This window comes from Hemicordylus capensis, chromosome 5, assembly GCF_027244095.1.
Source record: "Hemicordylus capensis ecotype Gifberg chromosome 5, rHemCap1.1.pri, whole genome shotgun sequence".
NCBI classification, from domain to species: Eukaryota; Metazoa; Chordata; class Lepidosauria; order Squamata; family Cordylidae; genus Hemicordylus; species Hemicordylus capensis.
In genome coordinates, this window is record NC_069661.1 from 238,395,517 (window position 1) to 238,409,533 (window position 14,017).

Genomic DNA, 14,017 nt, shown 5'->3' on the forward strand with positions numbered 1-14,017 from the left:
AGTTACATCCTTGCTGTAAGCAAAGCAACTAAACCTGGACTCTTCTCTTCAATGTTTTCTTCCTTTATTTATTTGGATTGCAATTAAAGAGATTCTATTTTATGAAGCAGAGGCTGACATTTTGCACAGAAAATTGCAGATGGCACATACCCACCTGCACTGCTGTGGGGCTCTAAATAATCCAGCAGTGCTGCTGCATAAGAGGACAGTACCAGTACTGCTGACTTGTGCAATTGCACGTTGTGTGCTGCCTCCACTGGGAACCATGGAAACAGCATGCGATGTGCAATCACACAAGCCAACAATACCAGTACTGCCCTCCTGCGCAGCAGTGTTGCCAGATGATTTAGAGTCCTGCAGTGGTGCAGGCAGGTCTGTACTAGCCATGTTTTGCTGTGCAGATTGTCAGCCGATAACTAGTTTCTTAAAGCACATCTAGACAGCAGTCTTCTGTTATTCTAGTTGATCACAGATGGAGGAAATGTTTTGAAAAAAAGAAACCTTCCCCCACTCCCCACTGAACTGCATAGTCAGTTACAGTCCTTGTCAAGTGTATGGGCCAGTATGAGACCAGCACAGGCTAAAATACATGTATGAATACAACCAATACGAATATGACAAATATTTATATACTGCTTTTCAACAAACAACTCACATAGCCTCACCTTGCTCCTGCCAACAACCCACATAGCCTCACCTTGCTCCTTTGTGATGCCAGGTCAATCCAGAATAAACCTGAATTCATCCATTATTTGATTGTGGATGAAGGGGCCAACCTGGTATGCATCATGGAGACTTGGTTGGGAGAGGCTAGTGGCCCAGTCTGGTCCCAGTTTCACCCTCCAGGGTATTCTGTAGAAGAGCAGGTGAGGGGACATGGGCGGGGAGGTGGAGTGGCTATGGTCTATAAGGATAACATCTCCCTCACCAGGATCCCTATTGGGGTATCTGATCATATTGAATGTGTGTACTTAAGTTTGGGGACCAGGGATAGACTGGGACTTCTGTTGGTGTACCGATTGCCCCGCTGCCCAACAGAATCCCGTACTGAGCTCACAGTCTTGGTTGCCGAACTTGTGTTGGAATCAGTGGTCCCTCTAATTTTCTTCATTTCTGTGTAGAATGAGTTCTGTTCTGGGCAGCAGTATCAAGGCAGTCTGTGTGCACCTGCATTCAGAATGGGGCCTTCCTGATTCAACGTGAGCAGGATCTAAATTGAACTGAGAGGACATCCAAAAACTTATGAGCGCGCACACGTGCACAGGCCTTAGAGGGAACAGTGGTTGGAGTCTACCAGACATTTGGTGCTAGGGGACTTCAATGTTCACTTCGGGACCAACTTGTCCGGGGCAACTCAGGAGTTCATAGCAGCCATGACAACTATGAGCCTATCCCAAGTGGTCTCTGGACCAATGCATGTTGCAGGTCACACCCTTGATTTGGTCTTTTACTCTGATCAGGGTAGTGTTCCATGGGTGGGGACTCCTATGATTTCCCCACTGTCATGGACGGACCACCATCTTGTTGTTTCTGTAGGCTTACAACCACTTCCCACCTCCACAGGGGTGAGGGGCCTATTAGAATGGTTCACCCGAAGGGGTTATTGGATCCAATAGGATTCCAAAAAGCCTTGGAGGGACTTACTGTTGGCTTTGCTGGTGATCTTGTTGATGCCCTAGTGGAGAACTGGAACAACAAGCTCACCAGGGCAGTAGATACGATTGCCCCTAAGCATCCCCTCCGACCCACTTTGAAATTGGCCCCTTGGTATACGGAAGATCTGTGGGGACAGAAACAGCAATGTAGGCGACTGGAGCGCAAGTGGAGAAAGACTCTACTTGAATCCAGCAGATTATGACATAGAGCACATTTAAAGATCTATGCTCAGACAATGCATGCGGCAAAGAAGCGGTTCTTTTCTGCCCGTATGGCATCTGCGAGATCACGTCCAGCGGACTTGTTCAGAGTTGTGAGGGGGCTAGTACATGCCCCCCCCCGAATCAGAATTTGGAGCCATCAGTTACCTGCTGTGATGTTTTTAATGAGTTCTTTGCATACAAAATCTCTCATATTTGGGCCAACTTAGATGGAGACTCCACAATTATTGCAGTGTCTGAATTGGAGGTGTCCAGCAACTCCTCTCATATAGTTTGGCTGGATCAGTTTCAGTTTGTGACTCCTGAGGATGTGGACAAGCTGCTTGTCCAACATGGCTTGTTCTATCTAGCAGGGAGGCTGTTGTAGGAGGCCTGTTAGAAATCATAAATGCTTCTCTGAGGGAGGGCAGGATACCTCCTTGTCTTAAGGAGGCAATTATTAGATCTGTTCTAAAGAAGCCTGCATTAGATCCCTCAGAGTTGAGCAACTATAGGCCTGTCTCCAACCTCCCATGGCTGGGCAAGGTAATTTATTATTCATTCATTCATTTGATTTATATACAGCCCTTCCAAAGTGGCTCAGGGCGGTTATGAGAAAGTGGTGAGAGGGTGGTGGCCTCTCAGCTCTGGACAGTCTTGGAGAAAACTGATTATCTAGACCCATTTCAAACTGGTTTTCGGGCAGGCTATGGGGTAGAGACTGCCTTGGTCAGCCTGTTGGATGATCTCCAATTGGGAATTGACAGAGGAAGTGTCACTCTGTTGGTGCTTTTGGATCTCTCGGCAGTTTTCGATACAATTGACCATAGTATCTTTCTGGAACATCTGAGAGTTGGGGGTGGGAGGCACTGTCTTACAGTGGTTCGGCTCCTACCTCTCAGACAGATGTCGATTGGAGACTGTTGCTCTTCGAAATCTGAGCTCATGTGTGGCATCCTTCAGGGCTCCATACTGTCTCCAATGCTCTTTAACATCTACATGAAACCGCTAGGAGAGATCATCAGGGGATTTGGTGCGGGGTGTTATCAGTATGCTGATGACACCCAGATCTACTTCTCCATGTCAACATCATCAGGAGATGGCATAACCTCCCTAAATGCCTGCCTGGAAGCAGTAATGGGCTGGATGAGGGAGAATAAACTCAGACTGAATCCAGACAAGACGGAGGTACTTATTGTGTGGGGTCAGAATTCCAGACACGATTTTGATGTGCCTGTTTTAGATGTGGGTCACACTTCCCCAAAAGGAACAAATATGCTCTCTAGAGGTGCTTCTGGATCCACACCTCTCCCTGGTATCCCAGGTTGAGGCAGTGGCCAGAGGTGCTTTCTGTCAGCTTCAGCTGATATGCCAGCTGCGCCTGTTATTTGAGATGAACGGCCTTGAAACAGTGGTACATATGTTAGTAACATCCAGACTTGACGTCTGCAATGTGGTCTATGTGGGGCTGCCTTTGTATGTAGTCTGGAAACTCCAGTTGGTACAGAATGCAGCAGCCAGGTTGGTCTCTGGGTCATTTTGGAGAGACCACATTACTCCTTTGTTAATAGAACTACACTGGCTTCCAATAGGTTTCTGGGGAAAATACAAAGTGCTGGTTATCCTCTCTAATAAAAGCCTTGGTGTCCGTCCGTGGACGGACACCAAGGCGTGTGTTCGTGCCTCCCTGGCCTGTTCTGCGCCTGCGCAAAGCGCAGGCGCAGAACAGGGCAAGGGAGACACGCTCGCCGGCACCCGGCAGCCATCTTGGGCGGCCAGAAGCGGCTGCCCCGAAGAAGCTGGAGAGGAGGCGGCGGGAAAGTGACCAAGGCGGCGGCAGAGCCGCCGCCTCGGCCAAAATAGATGGAGGCCGGGGGCGGAGCGGAGGCCATGTAACCTTAACAAAAAATTTACTCCCGCGGCCGCCGCCGCCGACCGCCCACCCTCCCTCCCACCCAGCTGCCGAGTCCCCCTTACCCTGGCCGACTGCTGTCGGCCGAAGACAGCCCTTAATTTAAGAGGCCGAGAGGAGCTCGCAAGCAGAGCTCCTCTCTGTGCAAAGCCTCTTGCCGAACTGCCGCTTTGGGCGCTTGAGTCCCTTGCGCCCAAAGCGGCAGTTCGGCAAGAGGCTTTGCACAGAGAGGAGCTCTGCTTGCGAGCTCCTCTCGGCCTCTTAAATTAAGGGCTGTCTTCGGCCGACAGCAGTCGGCCAGGGTAAGGGGGACTCGGCAGCTGGGTGGGAGGGAGGGTGGGCGGTCGGCGGCGGCGGCCGCGGGAGTAAATTTTTTTTTAAGGTTACATGGCCTCCGCTCCGCCCCCGGTCTCCGTCTCCCCGGCCTGGCGGGGGCAAATGCCTGGGCCGATTTGGCCCTTAAAGGTAGGGGGGGAACGGCGGAGGGAGGGGGAATGGCGGCGGGGGTCCAGGAGCGCCGTTACTAGCGCCCGTTATTCAACGGGCCAAAATTCACTTGTAACCTATAAAGCCCTAAATGGCTTAGGCCCTGGGTATTTAAGAGAACGTCTTCTTCATTATGACCCCCATCACCCATTGAGGTAGTCTGGAGAAGTCCATCTCCAGTTGCCACCAGCTCAGCTGGCGGCCACATGGGAACAGGCCTTTTCAGTTGCCGCCCTGAGACTGTGGAATGCGCTCCCTACTGAAATACGATCCTCCCCATCTCTGACAATTTTTTAAAAGTGCTTGAAAACCCACCTCTTCAGCCAAGCTTTTCCAGCTTTTTGAATTTTTAAGTTTTAACCTGTTTTTAATTTTTAGATTGCCTTGTTTTAAATTTTTTGTGCATGTTTTAACTTGTTTTATGTTGTTGTTAACCGCCCAGAGAAGAAAATTTGAGGCAGTGTAGAAATTTGACAAATAAAGAAATAAATATAAAGTTCCCAAAGCAGTTTACATAGCAATAAATAAATAAAATGCACATCTGACCAAGGAGATAACTAACTAATACTAAATCTCAACACCCCCACCCCATCTCCCAATTATAGATGCATATAGATGTAGCTTTTTTGTTGCCTTTGGTTTAACTAGTGCATCTTTGCTCCCTATTGAGAAGCTGGCAACTATATCAATAATACTCAAGCATTGTTCAGATGCATGTGTTCAGGATCTGGCAAATACAGTGACTACATGTGGTCATGAGATGTAGTGATGGCTGAAGTGTTTAAAAAAGAAAACAAGAGAGAATAATCAATGGTTATATGCCATGATGTTTTATGGCACTGCATCCTTATGCTGACAGGAACTTTATAGCCTATTAGGCTTTGGCAAACAGTCTTCTCTGAAACAGTTGAAGATGGTCAAGTCTGGAGGCAGCTGAAAGGTTTCTTAAAACATAACCAGGAAGGGGAGGAGGGGTGCAGCATCTTTAAGATGATGAGAGAATCATGAAATGGTTACTGATCTTTAAAATGGTGAAAAAGCACCTATGATTCATTAAGCATTATTCAGTAACAGTAAAATATTTTATCTGTCTTATTTCTCCCCTAAAGCGTCTTGTCTCCATGAATATGCCACTGAATAGTGATGGGACTGTCATGTTTAATGCTACCCTGTTTGCACTCGTCAGAACAGCACTGAGGATCAAAACCGAAGGTAAATAAGTTTAGATTCAGCAGAAAATCTAAAGTATGAGGTACCTGACCTCATACTGACTTTAGAGCACAGATGTGATTATATGGCAGGGGAATGGATGGATAAGAGCCAAACTAAAATTTAGGAAGAGACAAATTCAGAGTTCTGATTTTGCCAACTTCATGTATAGATTCAGTACTAAATTATAAGGTTGGTTCCAAAAAGGACTAAATTTCAACATTTCAAAATCTGAATATCTGTATTTTAAATATTTCACCCACACTATGTATATCAAAAATATTTTGAATATTAAAACACAGAAGTGTTGTATCCATTTATACCTTAGACAATACTTCCTTGCTTAATTCCTATTGTAATCTCTAAGATCGAAATTACAGGTAATGCAGAAAGATCTGCTTGGTGTTGCTCAATACTTTTCTTCGTGAAGATCACCAATGCCCAAGTTTAAGCAGCATTTATAATGTTGTAATGCAACAGTGATATAGGAAGATGCTGAAAGGCATCATCACATACTGCGTGGGAGGAGGCAATGATAAACCCCTCCTGTATTCTACCAAAGAAAACCACAGGGCTCTGTGGGCTCCAGGAGTCGATATCGACCTGATGGCACACTTTACTTTTAATGCTAGTATATTTATATTTGGTATTTGGTGGTCATGTTTTAAGTGGCCCTTAAAGATAAAGATTTAATTTGCAGTATTATTAAAAACATGGTTTGATTTTGTTTTTAATTATATGTAACATATTATATGTATATGTTCATTTGTTTGTTTTTAAATCTGGCCATCCTGAACCTCTGTTTATTGGGTAAACTATACGTCTAAAATAATCGCAAAACATACATTCTCCCAGTATGCTCTATACATACAGCTTTTGGTAGGTATCCATGATGTCTAAAATAGCCTCTGCTGCATTCTTTCATGGCTGACAGAGGCTGACTAGCTTTCTCAAGGCTGATGCATTCATCCATTCTACCATGGCAGCATATGAATGTCAAGGCTTAGTGGGATCAGACCCACTTTGGGTTGGTTATTGCTCAAAGTGTTTTGAGGTTGGTTTATTGCTCATGGTTTTGACTCTAATTATTCTTCCTTGAGATCAACTGGTCATCCAGGCCCTTACTGGCTCCTCAGATCACTTGATCCAGATGGGTTGATGAGCTGCAGTATCCCTCTCTGGCCATTATGTGGGTAGCACTGTAGAGCAGCAAGAGAGCTCCCTCTGCCTCAGGTGGTGCAGAGAATAAGCCTGGCAACCAGATTCCCTGGATTGATCCCCTGGCACTTTACAAGAGGTTGAATGTGTCAAGGTTGACTTTGATTGCTTCACCTTAAGTATATTTGCATTTCAAACTGCATTTAGGAAAACGCAGCCAGAATCTGGAAGTAGTGAAGCAAAACACAGGGCATGATAAAGAAAACTACATCAAGTACATGATGAATTAACTATAGAACTGCTTAATTATGAGCACAATGTCCATCTGGATCTACACAGACTTCATCCACAAATGCTATCACTCTCTAGCTATGCAAAAATCAGGCTGTACAACTGTGTCAATAAACTTCTTGAAAGCCTTGAGAAAACTCACATTGACCGAACTGTTATTTTTAGGTTATCTTTGCTGCTGTCCTTGAAACTTCCTCCTGTTGAATGGATCTGTCAGCATTACAATTTTTTTCTTTCTAAATATCATTGTACCAATACAATATTATAACTGTGTGAGACCTGTCTCCATCATCTTCAGCCTTATGTGGTGCTGCAAACAATATTGGTTTGTGGCCATACAGGAGGACCTCATAACTCGTGGATCCGGCATCTGCAGTTTTGCATATCTGTGGTCAGGTAAATGGCACCCGACCTCAGTATACAAGGAAAAACAGGCCCAGAAAGTGTTAAATCCACTTGTCCGTGGATCGGAGGTAGCCGAAAATGACTACCATTGTGTGCATCAGAGCCAATTTATGGTTCATTCTGCCCCCCAAAATGTCCCAAAATAATGTTTTTCACTTTAACAACCGGATTTTGGAGCTTGGGGTGGGGAGGGGGGCATTGCTGGAGTGCTAGAGGCCCGTGGACCATGGTAGGGCACTTTATTTTGCATTCCCCCCCCCCATTTTGGCCCATTTTACCATGTTTTACAAGCCTACAGGAACCTAACCCCATGATTAACTAGAGTTCAGTGATCCAGTATTCGCTGTTTCCTTATCTGCTGCAATGTTAGGGAACGGAACCCCCGTGAATACTGAGGTTTTCCTGTACTTGCAAGAATGTTTATATCTAATGATATTTTCCTTCCATTGTTCACTCTCAGATTCTCTAGATTATCTTTTATAGACTCTTTCCATTGGGAGAGAGATTTTCATTAAGATAGCTTCTCAAATGTAGTTCTCAAATATATTTTTACTGCTTTCTGCTTATCTATATGCACAGGTATGCAAACCACTGTACAGGTGACCCTCATTATTCATGGGGGTTCCATTGTCGCCTATAGGTCAGTGTTCCCTCTAAGGCATACGCACGCTCACAAGTTTTTTTGCTATCCGCTCAGTTAATTTTAGATCCTGCTCAGGTTGAATCACGAAGGCCCCATTCCAAATGCACATGCACACACACTTGTGTCTTGATACTGCCGCCCATAATAAAACTCATTCTGCACACAGATGAAAAAATTTAGAGAGAACACTGCTATAGGTGAGAATACGGAAACTGTGAATAATGGAACCAAACCCCTATAGAAATCCAGGAGTTAGGTTCCTTCAGCTAAAAAAAAGGGCCAAAAAGACAGATAGAAAGGGAATAATGCACAGTACCTTGCTCTCCAGGCCTCCTGCTCTCCAGCAAGGCCCTCCCCAAACCGCAACTGAATTTTTACTTTAAAAATTGGGTGGCGGGGGGGGTTGTGGGAAAGTCACAAAATGGCTACGTGCTACAAAATGGCAGCTGGAAATGACATCAGAAGTCATAGGAACATAGGAAGCTGTCATATAATGAGTCAGACCATTGGCCTATCTAGCTCAGTATTGTCTTCACAGACTGGCAATTTCCCTAATTTTAAAACCATGAATAAAAAACTGGGTCTCTTACAATATGCGAAACTATGATCAGCGAGACCACAGATAACGAGGGCCACCTGTAATTGTTTTGCCTTAATCTCTCCCACTATGCTTTATGTCTCATAGAGCCCAACAGAATTTATATTTCTTCATTTGTCCTTCACGTTCAGACTTATTCTTAAAATTCAGGTGTAATCAACATGTTTTCCTCTTTTGTATGGCTGTACCATACTGGTCACATTACTGGTTTCTTTAAGAACAAACCAGTAATTCTAGCTTTAAGTGCTCCAATTATTCCTCTGGCTACTCTTTCCTCTGGCAGGTAACTTGGAGCAAGCCAATGAGGAGCTGCGTGCAATCATTAAGAAAATCTGGAAACGTACAAGCATGAAACTTCTGGATCAGGTTGTGCCCCCAGCAGGTGGTGAGTGCATCTTTCTTTACATGCTCTTTTTTAATACTACTGCCAATCTGTAATGCACTTTCTGACCTCCTAGGCAGAAAATAGGAGACAAACTTTGCTGAAAGTAGGGGTGCTTGTTGCCTGACTAAACACTATCACCAATAAATATCTGCCCACTGAATGAAAAAGCAGCAAAAATAACTTCATGATTGTTTCAGCTTCTTGTTTCCTTTTTTTAAAAAATCCCCCACCTAGATGATGAGGTAACAGTTGGAAAGTTCTATGCCACATTCCTGATCCAAGAGTATTTCCGGAAATTCAAGAAACGCAAAGAACAAGGCCTTGTTGGTAAACCATCACAGCGGAATGCTCTCTCTCTTCAGGTAAGAAATGTGTGGATAAGAGTGGGGACCACAGAAATGAAAGTATGCTTTTTGCATATTACTTAAAATTGTGAAATTGATTCACTCTGTTTACCAGCACCTTCCACTATCTCCCAACCAAAGATCTAAACCAGGGATTTTCAAGCTACAAGAAAGACCTCCCAAAAGAACTTCCAGTTCGTGCCTAGGGGAGGTACAAGATCCTATCTGATGACTTCCAGTCCAAATTTTAAATGTGTTTCAACAGGATCTCAACAAAAACAACAGCTGCTCACACACACCCATGGCAATTAGGGCATAGTTATACCAGCCAACATTTTATTGTATTGGGATCCAGCAAGACTAAGCCAATGTTTTCGTAGGTGCACGGAACTGGCAGGGGCTGGTCCGAAGGCGGGGAGGATAACTTTAAGTGCGGGAGAGCGTACACGTACACACACACCCCGCCACGTTTTCCCCACCAGTGCTCTCTGTAAAACTGATCCAGTGGGGTGGCAGCAAACCTCCCTGCTGCCCCATCCTCTCCTCAGTCCAGAAGTGATCTCAGCGCGTGCGCATGGGTTACTTCCAGTCACTTCCAGTCTGAGAAGAGGAAGGGGCGACAGGGAGGTATACTGCCGGCACGCTGGACCGGTTTTACAAAGAGTGCCAGCGGGGGAAGTGCGGTGGGGGGAGTGCAGTGGAGAGGGAGTACGCCCTTCCCCGTCCTTAAATTTATCCCCCCCTCCTCCGCCTTCGAACCAGCCAAACTGCCAGGTGTTCAAACCTCTTCAGAGGCCCATAAAAGGGCCTCCAAACAGGTTTGTGCACATCCCTATTCGTAGGATCTGGGTTCCCAAAGACTTGATACACAGTCCCATTTATCTACTTAATTTAGGATTAGCATAAACTGCTCTAGTCAAATCATTTATCTTTGCTTTGGCTTAATTACCCAGGGGGAAGTTGAAACAGTTCCTTATCTACTATGGCTAACAGGGCCAGCTAATTGTGATTCATTGCTAGAGGTGCAGGCAAAGTGCCACCCTGCATCCTTCAACCAATGTTCTACCCCCACACCCAGAGCCAGCCTTGATGTTGTCCCACCCTCCTTCTCATCCCCTCCCCTGCTTCACCAGCCCAGAAGCCATCTCTCTTTCCTCTACACTGACCTCATCTTCCACCATGCTCTGCCTTCACTGTTGTTTGCATCTCCAGCTCATAGTTGCAGCATCCTACTGGCCTCTCTTTGTTGCTAATCACACTCTCTCCTGCTTGATACCAAACTGGATACCACTGATACCAACATTACTTATATGCATTTTGTGTTAAATTAGAGGGAATGCTGTAACAACAGCAACACCCTAAACTATGAATGAGTGAGGCTATGAAAATATATTATGTTGTTGGTTATCTCCAGGTTCCACTGCACATAACCTCTTGGTATGTTCCTAGAAAATATGTAGGTGCCCTCTGACTAATAAATATTTACTGAATTACCCCACATTGTTACCATGTTTGTCTCAAACTTTATTTAGAAAAAATGATGCTACTCTTACTGCGCAACAGCAATCATCATCATTATTATTATTATTTTATTTTGATTGCTATACCGCACTTCCAAAAATGGCTCAGGGCAGTTTACACAGAGAAATAATAAATAAATAAGATGGATCTTATTTAATAATTAAATAATTAAAATACTTTCTTACTGTACCCAAAAAACCTAGGTTAAGCTGACCCAAATCACAACCCAAAATGAGTGGGATATTTGAGTGTAAATATGATGCCCCTACATTAGATGCTCCCAGAACAGGTCAGATAATTACAGGTTACTCACCTGTGACATTGGTTCTTCTAGTGGTCATCTGCACTTCTACACAAATGGGCAATGCGCCTGCGCAGAGACCACGTCAGAATCTAACAAGCTCGATTTCTCCTGCTTTTGGAGGTAACCCTGCCCTCAGCCGCTATATATGGCTGCGCCACTCCTCATCCTCTCAATCACAGAGTCAAGCTTCAGCAACCTAAGCAGGGAGGACAGGAGGGCGTGTAGAAGTACAGATGACCACTAGAAGAGCCAATGTTACAGGTGAGTAATCTTCGACGTGGTCTCTGTATTCTACACAAATGGGCGCATAACAAGCAAGCACCCAAGGAGGAGGGAAAAGAGTGGCAATATGTAAACAACCAGGAAAAATCTTTATTTCAAGGCAAGCATATCAACCAAAAATGGACTGCAGGACACTCCTGCCAAATACAGCATCATTACGTGCTCTAATATCAATAGCATAATGCTGCATAAATGAATGGGGTGAAGCCCAAGAAGCTGCCTGACAAACAGCGTCCAACAGGACCGCCCAATCAAAGGTCACAGAGGCCGCCACAGACCTAACAGAATGAGCCTTTACAGTAGAAGGCAACTGCTTATGTGCCAACTGGTAACACAAATCAATAGTGGCGACTATCCACCTAGATATGAACTAGGCCGATACCTGAAGTCCCTTTCGAGGTCCATCATACAGGATAAACAAGGAGGGGCACTTCCTCCATTCAGCAGTTCTCTACACGTAAAAGGACAGTGCCCTACGCACATCCAAACGGTGTAACCGCCTCTCCGTATCTGATGAAGGATTTGGAAAGAACACAGGTAAAGTGAGTGGGAATGAATAGTGAAACATGGACACCGCTTTAGGCAGGAACTTGACATCCGTCCTGAGTACAACCTTGTCCTTATGGAACTGCAGGTATGGTTGGTCAGCCCGCAGGGCCTGCAACTCACTAACCCTCTGGGCGGAGGTAGCTGCCACCAAAAAAGGTGACCTTCCAAGTCAACAGACGAGGGTCAATAGAAGCCAGAGACTCAAAGGGTGGCCTGAGAAGACCAGCCAGAACTACAGACAGATCCCAGGCCGTGGACATAACAGGGTCATCTGGATACAAGTGTGTCAGACCTTTCAGGAAACTTTTAACCATCGGCTCTTTGAACCAAGAGGCCCAGGTCCAAGGGAGAACGTGCCACAATGGCAGCCAAATATACCTTAATGGAGGCAAGCTTCAACACAGACTCTTTAAGAGAGAGAAGATAGTTACATATGTCCTGAACAGACGGATTGTTCACATCAAACCTCTGCAGGTCTGCAAAAGACCTAAACTGTGTCCACTTATGGTCATAGGACTTTCTAGTGGACGGCTTCCTAGCCACCACCAACACCTCTTGAAGTCTCAAGGGGAAGTCGGGAGGACCTGCCATGCAGTCAAGTGGAGGGACCGAACATCCAAATGTAACACTCATCCCTGTTCCTGCAATAACAGGTCGGTCTGAACAGGGAGAGTACTCCAGTCCATCACCATGCGGGTCAGAGCCAGAAACCAGGGCCTCCTGGGCCACCACGGGGAGATCAGGATAGCCCTGGCTTGATCCATTCTCAACTTGCTCGAGACCTTGGGAATGAGAGGGAATGGGGAAAACATATACAGGAACGGGCCCGTCCAGGACCGAACAAAAGCATCCCCCACAGACCCTTTGCCCAAACGCCCCCTGGAGCAATACAGGGGGCACTGAGAATTGTCTTGCGAGGTAAACATGTCCAGAACTGGAACTCTCCAGTCTGTAAAGATGTCCCTCAAAACTCCTCGATGTAGCATCCACTCGTGGGAGACCACGGTTGGTCTGCTCAGAGCATAGGCCTGGACATTCAGGACACCCTGAATGTGCACCGCCTGTGGTGACACCTCGTTGTCCAGGCACCAATACCACAGGACCAGGGCCAGCAACAGAAGGCCCCTCAAGGAGGTACCGCCCTGGCAATTCAGGTAGGCTTTCACCATTGTATTGTTGGTCTGAATCAAAACCAACCTCCCCTGCAACAGGGGCAGAAACCCTTTGAGCGCGTTGAAAATCGCCAACAGCTCCAGATAGTTGAAGTGATGGTTCCGTTCTTCTGGAGACCAGTGGCCACTCAGACGAAGGCCGTCCAGATGAGCACCCCAACCAAGCTCTGACACATCTGTCATCACTACCTGGTAGTGGGGGGCACTTGGAAAGGGGCACCAACGCTTAGGTGGCAGACACTCGCCCACCACCAAGCTTTCACTCTCACTGAAGGAGGGGGCAAACACCTGAGATGACCTGGATCCCGAAGAGGATCGAACACGTCCAAAAACCACCGCTGAATGAATCGCATTCGAAGACATGCATATGGCAGTACATAAACGCTGGATGCCATGTGACCCAACAGGCACTGGACGGAGCACATAGTTTGTTGGCCTCTGGCCAAGAAGGTGACCGCCAGTCCCTGGAGAGTCATGATGCGGGCCTCGGGAAGGAAGACCTTTTCCAGACACATGTTGAAAATCAGTCCGATAAACGGAATCTGCTGGGTAGGTTCCAAATGGGACTTCTTGAAATTTATTTGGAACCCCAAGTCCTAGAGGGTAACAATAACGAAGCCCAGGGCATCCCGAGTTGCCTGTGGGGTACTTGCCGCGATCAACCAATCGTCGAGATACGTTAGGACTTTCAGGCCGCGCTCTTGCAGGAACGCCACCACTGGCACCAGGCTTTTCGTGAATACACGAGGTGCGGTGGTGAGGCCAAATGGCAACGCCTTGAATTGATAGGTGATCCCACCTATTTGAAACCTCAGAAAGCCCCTATGTTGAGGCCTTATGGACACATGGTAATACATGTCCTTTAGGTCCAATGAGACCATCTCCAGGTCCCTGTGGAGGAC

General features: G+C 46.1%; 1 protein-coding gene and 1 long non-coding RNA gene across 37 annotated transcripts in view; one reads left to right on the plus strand and one right to left on the minus strand.

The window, feature by feature from the left end:
• CACNA1C (calcium voltage-gated channel subunit alpha1 C) overlaps nt 1–14,017 on the plus strand; it is an 852,604-nt gene that overhangs the window by 795,884 nt on the left and 42,703 nt on the right. For all 32 annotated transcript variants that reach the window (XM_053254970.1, XM_053254974.1, XM_053254969.1 and 29 more), the window contains 3 exons: nt 5,364–5,466; nt 8,842–8,943; nt 9,178–9,305. In XM_053254970.1, coding sequence (XP_053110945.1) covers nt 5,364–5,466; nt 8,842–8,943; nt 9,178–9,305 — 333 coding nt within the window. The remainder of the gene's footprint in view (nt 1–5,363; nt 5,467–8,841; nt 8,944–9,177; nt 9,306–14,017) is intronic.
• Nucleotides 1–14,017, minus strand: part of LOC128326992 (uncharacterized) — a 235,157-nt gene that overhangs the window by 157,141 nt on the left and 63,999 nt on the right. The window lies entirely within an intron of this gene.